The following is a 13,879-nucleotide window of genomic DNA, read 5'->3' as shown; positions in this document are numbered from 1 at the left end:
AAGAAGAATAAAGTTAATGTTTTGGAATGGCCAAGTAAACGTCCTGACCTTAATCCAATAGAAATGTTGTGGAAGGACCTGAAGCAATCAGTACATTGAGGAAACCCACTAACATCCCAGAGTTGAAGTTGTTCTGTACTGAGGAATGGGCTAAAACAGTTACTGGAAACGTTTACCTGCAGTTATTTCTGCACAAGGGGGTCACACCAGATACTGAAAGCAAAGGTTGACATACTTTTGCCACACACAGATAATTAATATTGGATAATTTTCTTCAATAAATAAATGACCAAGTATAATATTTTTGTCTCATTTGTTTAATTGGATTCTCTTTATCTACTTTTAGGACTTGTGTGAAAATCTGCTGATGTTTTACATCATATTTATGCAGAAATATAGAAAACTCTAAAGGGTCCACAAACGTTCAAGCACCACTGTATGTTTAGAGTGCCCTCCACTAATATTGGCACCCTTGGTAAATATGATCAAAGAAGGCTGTGAAAATTGTCTTTATTGTTTAATCTTTTTATCTTTTGTTCAAAAATTCACAGAGAGTAGAGTATTTTCATGAATTTTCTTAACAAAAGATCAAAAGGTTAAACAATAAAGACAATTTTTCACAGCCTTCTTTGCTCATATTTACCAAGGGTGCCAATATTAGTGGAGGGCATTGTAATATTGAAAGTCCTTTATATTTTGAACATTTTACTCTTATTTTACCATTTCTAAAATTAATTAATTACCTTCCTCCTGAGTTGATATTCATTCTTATTCTTAGAACCCAAATATTAGATATTAGATAGAAAGCTCTTCTTTACAATAGAACAGACTTACTAACAGTGTAACTCCATAGATACAGTATGTGCTTACAGTAACCTGACATTGGTTAAGACTGAATGTTCACTGTGATGGACACTCAGGTTTTTTTTTTGTTTTTTTTTAAAGATTATGATATTACTGTTCATAAGCATTAATTTGAACACTAATTTTTTTTGTTACTGCTGTCACACTTCTCCTCTGAATAATGCAAATTGACTATATTACACTTAATAGGTTACCCAGAAACCTGTCAGTGAACCTTCTGTTAATTTATCCAGTTTGTCTGAAGGGTTCAATGTAAATACAGAACACACCTCTACAAAAGCCAACAGACCTTGGTCATAAAGACTTTATTAGATGCCACCGCCAAATCTCAGGACTTGATATTGGGAAATGAATGAGTAAAGGTAAATTGAATAAAGAACTCTTTATATTCTATTTCTAAATAACAACTTGGAGCTGGAAGCATTGCCATTTCAACAATGGGACCCCTATATACCCTTATATTGATTGATAAATTAAAATTACTATATTATACTAATATTATATTAAAGTCCTAGGCAACACACCCTTGAATTTCATGTAGAAATATATACTCACTCTCTCTTTCTATATCTATCTATCTATCTATCTCTCTCTCTCTCTCTCTAATATATATCAATCATTGCATATATATAACTGCATATTATATTTTATTTATTTATTTTGCTGCTGTGCAATAAAATTGATCTCTTGACACAGCCAGCACTTGGGATTGATTAATTGATTAGAATCCAGCGATTACATTGTCTTAACATATATTTGTTCCGAGTGGCAGCACTGTTTTACTGTTAAGCTGAAACTAATTTATTTGAGTCTATCAATGTATGTCTCACTCTGGGCCTACTTTTATACATAGATATAACGTTCAAAGTATAAACTGAATCCAAAATGAAATAAATACAACAGAAAAACAAACCAGAACTCAGACTAACAAGAAAAGGTGCAAACTAGAACCAGCGGAGTTGTGGGCAGAGACAGAGTGGTATTGGCTACAGGTTAGGAGTCAGCTGCATGGGTTTGACGGAGTCTTCTGTGAGAATGAGAGCAAGGCTGGATAAGCAGTTCAGTTCACTTCCATCTCTCCATGGTTCTTAGTCTGCTGGTTGTTCTTGCCATCAGCCCCATGTCCTCCTGCTGGACCATTGTGAGCTGTGATGTCTTCTGCTGACTCCTCGACTTTGGGTTTGGGTAGGTTCACCACAGGACTGCAAATCTCCTCCAGCTCCTACAGATAAAGACACACAGGATAGTCTCTCTTTGACAAGACTTGTTCACAGTATCATGCTTGAGTCATGACATGATGCTATTGATACAGTTTCACTCACCTGAATCTTCTGTATGATCTCTGCTACTTTCACTGCAGGATCCTGAGCGATGCTGAGTTTGCTCTGAGCGAGCATCTTGCTGTTCATCCAGCTCATGGCCTCATTCACACTCTTCTCCACGGTGCTCATCTCCTCAGTGCTCAAGTGTTCATAACGTTCATCCTAACAGTCAAAACATACTCCGCTGTCAAACTTGACACCTCATAACACCCATTTCACAGAGATTTCATTTTTAACATTCATTAAAGCTAATGTAGAATTATTTTAATTGTTTCACACCTCAGAGAAGTCTCTTTAAATATTTCTATCACCTATCTACCTTTAATCCCAAAACTACAGTACCTCATATTTGCTGCTGTATTTAAATAAAACACACTAATAATAAGGGGTGCACACAGTTCTATAGGGAACATAACCTAAACAAGACAGACTTAGCAGGCTGTGGATAATTAAAATAATCAGAATTATGAAAATAATTAGGCCAGTCCCAGCAGTGCAGTGATCTTTAGAAAATCCATTATAGAACACTTTAAAGGGAGGTGGTAAACTTCTCCCAGAAGAATACTACCATAACAGCTCATTTGTAAAACACTTCAATTATATTCGGGAGCAAAAGACTTTGACAGATTTTCATACACCACCAGTCATAAGTTTGGACACACTTGCTCATACATGGTTTTTCCGCTATTTTGGAAAAAATAATGACATTACCAGTATGAAATAACACGTATGGAAGTATGCAATGACCAAAATAAGTGGCAAACATTAAAACTCCTTTATATTTTACATTTTTAAACAGTATTTCTGACGAGCCATGTGCATTCAGGTTAGCTGAATATCAGCAGCTCAACACCTTAGCACAGATCTAAGCTTAGGTAAGGCCCTTAACCCTCTCTGCTCCAGGGGTGCCATATCATGGCTGACCCTGTGCTCTGACCTTGTGCTTTACCTTTTGCTTAAATGCTTCCAAAACCTTCAAGAAGAGCTGGATTTTCTTGCCTAGCTCATCAAAAGCTTGTGGCCTTTCCTCCTGCTCCCTGTACCGCTGTTCAATGGGCCCACCAAACCTCTATAAACAAAAAAAGAAATATAAACATACTAGTGTATGCACAGAAGCAAAGGTAAGATTCTATACTCAGTTCTGAAGCAAAAAAAAAAAAAAAAAGTCATCCATGGTTCTGTAAGCTGGAGATTTAACCATTGAAACCAGTTTGACCATTCTGTCAAATGATACACATTCACTTAATGAAACCACAAGGGTAATATAATTAAATCCAAAACTAAACGGCTTCACTGAAATTAATGAAATCTATTTTAAAAAGCCTATACAGTTAGAATACCTACTTTGAGTTCAGCCAGTTTATCCAGATAGATCTCTTTTGACTGGTCTTCTCCGTCCTCATACAGCCAGTTCTCAGTATCCTCAAGCACTAGAGTGAGTCTGCTGCTGTCCTGCACATACCCCATAAAGCAAAGAGCACAACAGAATTTTGCTTTAGCCTTATTTTCATGATTACATTCACTTCATAGAATATACTAATGTTATATAATGTTATATAATGTTTTGTAAGACATAGTCATTAATGATTAAAGAGCTGATTTCCTCACATCCTCAGTGATGTACTTTTCATAGATGCCACACAGTTTGTCTCGCAGGTCATACACATACTCCTCCACAGCATTCTTGGCATCATTCCTCTCCTTCTCCAGCTTATCCTGAACTATCATTTTCCGCTGAAACGGAGAGTGTTAATTACAGTCACAAAGATGTAATATGTCCTTGGATGCACAATATTCTTTAACCATCACAGTAACCAGAGACAACTAGAGTATTACCATAGTACTATGATTTAGAGTATAAATAGTCAGCATTTGTACACAAGTAAAACAACGAGAAGTAAAAGACAACACATAGATAAAGTATTTAAGTATTTTTCTACATGAGCCCAACACTATTCCACTGATGTACTAATATTTATTTTCTGAGCTCTAAATAGTACTCCACCATCTTTAAATGCTTTGATTTGTAAAATTTCTCCAAGTATGAAAACCAAACTGCAATTACCGCTTTGTGTTTAGGGTCAGATGAATTAAACATAACTGAATCAAACTCACTTCCTCTTCCACAAGGCTGTTAAGTAGCTCTCTGTCTAGCTGCCTGACAGTGCAGGTATGGATGGGCAACTCAACACTCTTCACCTTTGTCTTGGGTTTGCTCGACCCTGCACCCTGTTCTTGGTTTTCAGGAGATGCACCATCCTTTAAACCAGCAGAGGGTATAAGTAAACACATCAACAACCTTATAATACAGAACCTTGGGCCTTTATACAACATGGTGTGTCAAAAAGCATTTTGTTTATAAGTACCTTAGTATTTGAACCTGGTGCTTTCCCCTCGTCATTGAGCTGCTCACCTTGAGTGTCTTGGTCCACTTGCATTTTAGTCTAAAACACACACAAACAAACATCAGCATCAACATCAGTGGCATCTGATCCTGTGCATATAAAGCATTTGACTTGAAGGAGTCCTACACACATGAACAGCTGAAGGTCTTTACCCAACTATACATGTACGTTAAACTCAAAAGTCAGTTCAAATTCACCATGTCTGTCTGATAATTACATTTACAATAAAGTTCTGGTATTTTTGCTATACATGTGAAGAAAAATGCTTTATTTTTCCACCTGCTCTTCTTGCCTGCTGTCATTCTGAACTGTGGGCTCCATCTCCATCTGAACGTCCTCCGCTTCACCTTTCTGCTTCTCGATCAGAGAGGCGCTGGATACACTGAATATTCCATGCACATTTACACGCACTTTCACCTTGATCTTTGAACTGTCTCCATCAGAATGGGGCATAACATTCTGAATAGTAAAACGGCCTAGAAGGACAAAGAAATTGAGATTATTTCAGGTATCCTGTGCTATCTTACTTTGTGAGAATCCCTGAGAAAATTAATAACATTTATAAAGATGGGAGGTGACGAATAAGATGTACAATAAAAAAAAAAAGGATCTATGCAGTCACACTGAAGAATAAGGAGGAAATGGAGAGAGGGAGTGCACAAGCTCTGACACAAGGACCCCATCTCTCGGATCATAGCCATTTTAGCTCCGATATACCATCAGTGGTACTGTAGATATCGGACTGTCAAATGAGAGCTAAGTGTCTAGCTATCATCTGAGTCCTGGAATGGATATTTTTAAGATCAAAAATAAGATTTCAAACCAATTTTTTTCATAGGATAAGAAATCCTACATTTGCAGTAAGCCTCATAACACATCCCACCTATAGCGATGTCTGCGAACGGCAAATCTTGCGAAGTGCTGTAAAACGCTTGCAGATCAAAGGGCTCTTTCTTGTGGAAAGTGATGACTTTGGAGAAAGGTGCTGCATGGTTCTTGCTGTACACTTCACATTCACTATGAAAAGAGAACAGTAACAAAAAGATAAGTAGGACAGAGGTAGATCCTGTATTTGACCACAGTAACATTTTCAAGGTCTGTTTATCCATGTCACACAAATTACATGTCAGTCACACATTGTTTAATATCCATTTGGGCTGCTTAGCCTGCTTTGCTGATGCACCCTTAACATTTCATCAGCAGTGACTTCACTGATCAGCCATAACATTAAAACCACTGAGAGGTGACGTGAATAACGTTGATTATCTCGATACAGTGGCACCTGTCAAGAAGTGGGATATGTTAGGCACTAAGAGAACAGTCAGTTCTCAAAGCTGATGTGTTGACAGCAGGTAAAATGGGCAAGCTTAAGGACTGGTCAGAGTTCACATGCTGACTCATATCCACTGCCTGACCATGGAGCAATGGAAGAAGGTGGCCTGGTCTGATGAATCATGTTTTCAGCCGGGTGCATGTGCATCGCTTTCCTGGGGATGAGATGGTACCACGATGCACTATGGGAAGAAGACAAGATGGTGGAGGAAGTGTGATGGTCTGGGCAATGTTCTGCTGGGAAACCTTGGGTCCTGGCATTCATGTGGATGTTACTTTGTCATGTACAACCTACCTAAACATTGTTGCAGACCAAGTACACCCCTTCATGGCAACAGTATTCCCTAATGGCAGTGGCCTCTTTCAGCAGGATAATGCGCCCTGCCACACTGCAAAAATTGTTCAGGAATGGTTTGAGGAACATGACAAAGGGTTAAAGCTGTTGACTTGGCCTCCAAATTCCCCAGATCTCAATCCGATTGAGCTTCTGTGGAATGTTCTGGACAAATAAGTCCAATCCATGGAGATCCCACCTTGCAATTTACAGGATTTAAGGGAACTGTTGCTAACGTCTTGGTGCCAGATACCACAGCACACCTTCAGAGGTTTTGTGGAGTCCATGCCTCGACAGGTCAGTGCTGTTTTGGTGGCACAAGGGGAACCTACAAAATATTAAGCAGGTGGTTTTAAAGTTATGGCTGATTGATAAAGAAGGCGAAATAGATGTGAAATAGAGTGGTGGGTGTAAATGCCTTTGGAGGAGAAACTAAAAGCAAGTATTCTAAGTACACCTTGTCCAATCAAAGTACAAGTTATACAAAAGGACAGATAATAGAACTGTAGGTTTAGTGGGTTAGTGGGTTTTGATTTAAACAAATGGGTTACAACTTTTCTGGGTTTGGTATTTGGAGGAAACAGGGCACCAATCCAGTAGAGCACCTTTTGTAACTAAAGCCCCCCCAAGCCTTAAGAGGTCTGAAAAGTCGCTAAGTTGGCAACACTGGTCTGCACTGACAGCTAGATAAAAGGCAGCTAAGCTCCGCCTCTCCCCAGCAAAAAGAAAATACAGAGGGAGAGGGAATACGGGGTTTTTCATTTATGCACATTCTATTTGAAAAGCAATAAAATTCACAGAGTCCCCGAACGATGCCCTGTCTTTGTTTTTTTCCTTGATAACAATTTGTGCCCCCTTCCCATCTCTCCATGCCCCCCTGGTGGAGAACCACTGCTGTAGGGCATTACAGAATTGAAATACTTTAAACAAAAATTAAAAATCATGAATGCAGTTGCCTATCTGCCTTTGAGTGTGTGTGTGTGTGTGTGTGTGTGTGTGTGTGTGAGACAGAGAGAGATCACAACATTCCTATGTGTTTGATGTACAATGCATTGCTCAATCCTAACAGCTTCTGCTATTGATAAATATTACATTTTAGCCCTCTCATCAGGACCAGCCATCACTGGCTATGATAACTTCAGGACTTGTTTATCTCCAAAAACTGAACATCCTTATTTTTCACTTAATCTAAATGAAAAGGCTAGTGACCGACACTATTAATAATCTATCATATAATTAACTATCTATTTAAGTTTAGAATGCTGCACTCTACCACCAAAGGGTCAGGAAATGATAATAAAAAACATCTGATAGCATTTAGTAACATATTTAATCCACATTAATTATATTTCTTCTAGAAATCTTTTGTCTATTAATTAAATAGTTTTTCAAATTTGTATAGCTCTTACCAAACACCCTCATCTGTGGGAGATTTCCAGCGAAGAGTGATTGGGAAGGGAACCACGTCAGTGATAGAAAACTCACGGACCTTAAAGGCTGGAGACAAGATTGCACACTACACACACACACACACACAAACACACACACACATTGAAACAACCAAACATATAGACAAACATACATACATATGCATAAAATTGCTATTTCTTAATTAGCACAATAAAACGTTTTGTATTGTTAAGACTGAGAAACCTTCATATTGCTAAACATGGTATATCTGGAGAATTAATCTCCAGACTACAACTCCAATGATCCTCAGTCCTCTACCTCATCACTTGACTTGCTTTCACTGCTCAAATCACCTGATTATTAATGCCACTCACCTGTTTGGCATCACTCCCTTTAAATAAGTTAAACTCTATGTGTTGCTTTGCAAAGTCTCGCTCCAGTATTGTGTCCGTCATGAGGCAAAGTCTTTATCTGTTTGTCTTGATTAGTGTTTGACCGTTGTCTGCTTTATGTTTGCTGATTTATTCTAGTTAATGCTTATTTGCTGATCATCTGACCATTTTCCTGCCTCACATGTCTGAGTATTGCCAAGCCTTAGTGTTTGTTGCTGCACTGGTTTTAATAAATCCAGAAAAACCCGTACTTGTGTCCATCTGTCTACTTCATGAGAAAAACTTCAAGTTAAGCCAAATCTATACAGAGTCTTAGTGACCTTTAATTGGTGTGCACTATTTTCTGCTGACTGACTCTTTACCTGTAGCGCACATCCTCGTGCCACTGCTTCATCTGCATTCAGGGTGGTACTGATGTCTTTACAGAAGAACCTTGAGATTCTCTCTTTAATGGCTGGAATCCTAGTAGCACCTCCAACAACCTCAACCGCATAGATCTCATCTCTGCCTAGCTCTGCCACATAGAAGAAAACAGTTACCTTTGATGCATATCTATAGTGAGAAGCAAAGTCATTTTACTTGTTGTTTGTACTTACTTGATTGTTCCATGACAGCTTTAAGTGGTGCTTCCACTCTCATCAATAGCTGGGCACAGAGCTCCTCAAAATGGCCCCTGCCAAATCAGAACCACAATATAGAATATAGAAATACACTCCCAAAACTAAAAAACACACAGTGAAAGACACGTAACACAATATGATCGATTCAAAAATACAAACAGAGACATCTGTTACACCCTCATTATCTTCTTTAATCGTGTAGTATGACTCTACTGATCTTGTGTGGCCTTACCTATTCATCTTCCCTGAAACATCAATGTCATTCATGAAGCACTCAATGTTAAGTGGTAGCTCTGAGGAGTTGGCACTCATGAGCTTTTTCAGCTTTTCACACTCTTGGTAGAGCCTCAGCAGGGCTCGAGGGTTGTCCTTCACATTTAACTTATAACGGCCTTTAAACTCTTCGCAGAAATACTCAACGAGTGCTTCATCAAAGTTACGCCCACCAAAATATGGGTCAAATGCTGTGGCCAACACCTGTGGAAGGGGAAAGACAGGGCTCATGGGAGTTTGTGCAAACAGTTAGATGGGGTAGGAAATGTATTCTAGAGCATTTATGTAATACAATTACAAATTACAAACAACATCCAAAATACACTGAACAAGGCTGAATGTGCCTCTGACCTTCAATTTCCCCTTGTTGAATGAGACAATTGACACTTGATAAGATGAGTGACCAATGTCCACAAACACAACATTACGGGGCTTTTCTTCTGGGTTTGGTAAGTCTTGCTTGTAGATTCCATAGGCCAATGCCACTGTAACACAAGTCCAGTGAGAAATAATATTTCTCAGAGAAATATTACAGGAAAGCAATTTCAGATTGAATACTTAGCCCAAAGCACAATGTGTTTATGACTGGTTTATCTGTTAATAATATATCAGTATCAGTATATTAGTATTTGCACATAATACAATCACTGTCACATCAAACTACACATTAACAAGGAAGACCAACATCGCTGTTGCTGCCAAGAGAGCGAGATCTGACAGTGCTGTCCTTGGTGCTGAAAATCATGTCTGAATGCCTGGATCATGTGATACAACATTCCTAATGACCTGGATGACTGAAGCATTTGTGTCATATTCTGTGCATGGCTGTCTATGCAAAACAATTCCTCTTCAATCACTTCTTGTATCTTTGTAATTTTATACTTGAGATTTCAAACCTGAAAAGCTCACCATGAGTTCAAGATGAATGCATGGCCATAGACAGCAACATGTTGGATGGCAAGTAGGATGCATTCTATTAATGTCAGTTCCTGATGTAAGTGAAAATGCATGTCTTCCCTTACAAACCTGCTGTTGTGTCATTGATTAGTTTCAAGCAGTTCAGCCCAGCGATCTGAGAAGCATCTATCATCGATCTTCGCTGTGCATCAGTAAAGAAACTAGGAACCTGTACAAAAATTTTTTCATGAGAATTGTGTACAAATTATGGACAGTTTTCTGTGAGGGAAAACACTGCTATCACTTACAGAAATCACACAATCCACCACTGGTTTCTTTAGTGCACTCTCAGAAGTCTCTTTCAGCTTAGTGAGCAACATGGCTGTCACCTGCTCAATGGTGAACACCTTATCCTCTTCCAAGTAATGAACCTTAAAAAAAAATGGCATTTACAGTTTTTCATAACCTTGATACAGAAGTGACTCCATGAATTGTACATGGCTAATTATCTATGTCTACAGACAACAAATACACCAAGAGTGAAAACAACATGAGAGCACTCTCTGCATATCTGTTTCAGCAGAGCTTTACATATTCATGGTGTACAGTAATGACAGAAAATATCTGGTGTGGACCATTTAAACCTTACCTTTACTCCAGTGCCGCCATTGGCAAGCTTGTGAAGACTGTAAGGCAACTTGGATTTTTCATTTTTAACAAAGTGATCGTCAAATGCTCGGCCATGAAAATTCTTAAAGCCATGGACTGAGTTCTTAAAGTTTGTTATGATCTGTAAGACGAAACGCTTTATGTTCAATATGTCACAATTCCCAAATTGTAGGTGGTTTATATTCTGACAAGACAAATCTACCGCTAGAATAGAAAACAATAGCTTATCATTCTGTACCTGACTCTTTGCAGCATTTCCAATGGTTCTGTTTTTAGATGCCAAAGAAATACAAGCCCTGTGGGAAAATAATATAATTATATATATATATATATATTTATAAATTCATTGATGTTGCAATCATCATAGTCCAGCACAAAAGACACTCAGTACATTTACATGGACAACAATAATCCGATATTAACCTGATTAAGACAATACTCTGATTAAGAAACTACCATGTAAAAAGCGATTATTGATTACCTTAATCCAACTAAAGTCATACTCGAAGTAAACACAAATCGAATTAAGATATGTGGAGTATTCCTATTTAAGTCACATTATCGAAGTGCATTACAGACATGTACACACCTTAATCACACTATTAACATTGTGTGGAAGTTTTCACCGCATTGTGCGACAGGACACATACACACACGGCAGTGCTCAACTATTTGACGGCAAACAAGGGAGCACGGTTGCGTCTGAAACTGCGTACGTACCTGCTATATAGTAGGCGAGCTACATGTATTTCTATATACTATATAGTAGGTAAGTACACAGTTTCAGACGCAGCTCACAGCTACAAGCAGTCGTCTATTTGCACGTATAGCATGACAAATAATTAACTGCACTTGAAGCTTCGTAAAGTTAAAAATCAAACACCCAAAACTTTATACGGTACTATAACGAAGACGAACTGTATGTTGATACGTGAAATTCTGGAGGGAACGTCGAACAGTGTGGCACGGAGACGTAATGTCGTGTGCCGTTAATCGATCCATGTTCTATAACATGTAAAACAGGAACAAGAAAGGAGTATTCTAAAAGCGACTCATGTAAACACCTTAATGAGAATATTGTCTTATTCAGAATAAGGTCACTAATTAGATTACTGCTGTCCATGTAAACGTAGTCAGTGATGTCCTTCAGGAACAACAAACCTATTAAGACAACAGGTCAGGACCTCAGAGAGCACCTTCAACCTGCTTTCACAAATGTAGCGTTTTGAAAGTGCTGTAATGGTAACCGCACTATTAATATTTTATCAGGAGCTTGTTGAATACCTGAGAATTAGTTCTGTTAGCTTTCACAATTAAAAAATATAAAACAAGCACCACTTTCCCTGCATGCAGACTGCAACATGCTCTGAACACAAGGACTGCTTTGTCACAAGGTAAACATTTTTATATTACAGCAACCTAAACAGCAACGAATCAAAATGAGTCATGATTCATGAGTATTGATGGGCTACAGTGCAGAAGCCAAAGTAATAACCTATTCCAGACAGCCATCACCATAACACAGGTTTAACCTCAGTCAGGGCGTAGCGTTGGCCCAGAAGTCATTGCACTTGTGAAGGAGTTACAGTGAAGGAGACACCTCTTCTCGTTTACATTTCAATTAGAGTTACAATTCTACCTCTATCATACAAAATACATACAGGTCAATGTGTCAAATAGGAATAACCAAACATTAGGCTAGAGACAAAAAAACAAACAAACCCCGTGTAACTGGGCGCATTAGCAGCTCGTCAACACAAAACACTGCGTAACAAACTACAGCAGCATCGTTTTACACTGATGTACTTACGGAGTGCATCTGTCACTGTATTCATTTGCAATGGTTTCAATGCCGCCGCTCCTGGCAACAGCGATGTAACAGTTCTGGAAACCCACATCAAAACCCACCACAGACATATTCAAGCTTTATTTTCTCTTATGTTTTATAATTTGGATGAGAATAACCTTGCCACCGTTAATCTAAAATAAGTGACTATATCTGCAGTATAGATAAATCCGAGGTAAGAGGTACTAGTTATTATGTAAGATAAGCTTTAGACAGCCCTTTCTAGACTAATCCTAAAACATGACGATTCTACCGCATTCTCGATGCCTGCACTGATGTTCTCCACCGGTAACACTGCGCACTGGAATAAAATGTAACCCCGCCCCCTGCGCGTTATGATTGGATAGCGGGCACAGAACGGCAACTCGATTGGTGCAACGGGAGAGATAAGGAGGAAAAATCTAGAAGCTCGCAAGACAGACAGGCTGCTACGTCACCAGGACTGACCGGGTACCTGATTGACCAATGAGAGACCGCAAAACTGTCACTAGGTCAACCAACATAATAATAGTAGTAGTAGTAGTAATAATAATGATAATAATAATAATAATAATAGTAACAATTTTATACTTTTACCTATAAGTACCATAACCTATGAGTAACCTTTTAAATTGTTTGCCTAGCATTGCTAACATCTAATTTTCCCCATGATAATAATAAAGCTCAGGGGGGAAGTCACAGCAGCTGTGAGTAAGCTGATTAGCATTTCAAAATTGTCCAGAGTGTGAATGGGTGTGTGAGTGTATGTGCGATTGTGCCCTGAGATGGGTTGGCACCCTGTTCAGGGTGTCCCGCAACTTGTGACCCGAGTTCTCTGGGATAGGCTCCAGCCTCGCGCGACCCTGTGTGGGATAAGCGGTATGGAAAATGGATGGATGGATGGAATAATGAAGCTAACTTTCAGGCTGTAACTAGCAGGGTCACAGTGGATCGGGTGGGAATAACTCACCCCAGATGGGATGCCAGTCCATCAAAGGGCAGTATACGCACACACATTCACCCACTCATTCATGACAAGGGCCATTTCAGACTTGTTTGGAGGTTGGAGGAAACCAGAGAACCCAGAGGAATCAAACCAGGGACCCTGGAACTGTATGGTGGCAACACATATATGAATACATCCTAGAAAACTCCTGTCAGGGTAGCGCATATTTAGCTAGCTGACTAGCTTTAGCAGGGTCGATTATTGCCGGGTAATATGTTTTCTAAGAGGATTTTTTTAAAGGTTGTATTCATAAGTATGATCACTGTTCTATAAATGTAGGTAAAGTTCACTTGCTAATCATATTAACAATCCATTTAATAAATTGAAGGCAACACAGCAGAAAAATGCATGGAATATCTAAATTCCACTCAGATGCTTTAGTCTGCCCCTTTTAATGTAGGCTACAGCAAGATATTCCATCTAGCACCATGCAGCAAAAGTTTGTAAAGCAGACATACACTCACTGTACACTTTGTTAGGAACACATTTACACCTGCACATTCATGAAATTATCCAAATGGCCAATCATG

The 13,879-nt window shown here is 38.8% G+C and overlaps 1 protein-coding gene across 1 annotated transcript; it reads right to left on the bottom strand.

The window, feature by feature from the left end:
- Positions 1-1,150: 1,150 nt before the first annotated feature.
- hspa4l (heat shock protein 4 like) lies at positions 1,151-12,785 on the bottom strand. The gene is made up of 19 exons (XM_053632063.1): positions 12,329-12,785; positions 10,757-10,814; positions 10,499-10,639; positions 10,158-10,280; positions 9,979-10,078; positions 9,304-9,437; positions 8,912-9,156; positions 8,656-8,732; positions 8,422-8,573; positions 7,667-7,773; positions 5,475-5,608; positions 4,871-5,067; positions 4,553-4,630; positions 4,302-4,445; positions 3,795-3,920; positions 3,531-3,638; positions 3,136-3,255; positions 2,187-2,348; positions 1,151-2,086 (listed from the first exon to the last, which is right to left on the bottom strand). The coding sequence occupies exons 1-19, from the start codon at positions 12,433-12,435 to the stop codon at positions 1,925-1,927; spliced, it is 2,475 nt and encodes an 824-aa protein (XP_053488038.1). The 5' UTR covers positions 12,436-12,785; the 3' UTR covers positions 1,151-1,924.
- Between the last annotated feature and the right edge of the window lie 1,094 nt (positions 12,786-13,879).

This window comes from Ictalurus furcatus, chromosome 9 (assembly GCF_023375685.1).
Source record: "Ictalurus furcatus strain D&B chromosome 9, Billie_1.0, whole genome shotgun sequence".
Classification (NCBI taxonomy): domain Eukaryota; kingdom Metazoa; phylum Chordata; class Actinopteri; order Siluriformes; family Ictaluridae; genus Ictalurus; species Ictalurus furcatus.
Note: the sequence above shows the minus strand (reverse complement) of the source record. Positions and strands in the feature narration are given on the sequence as shown.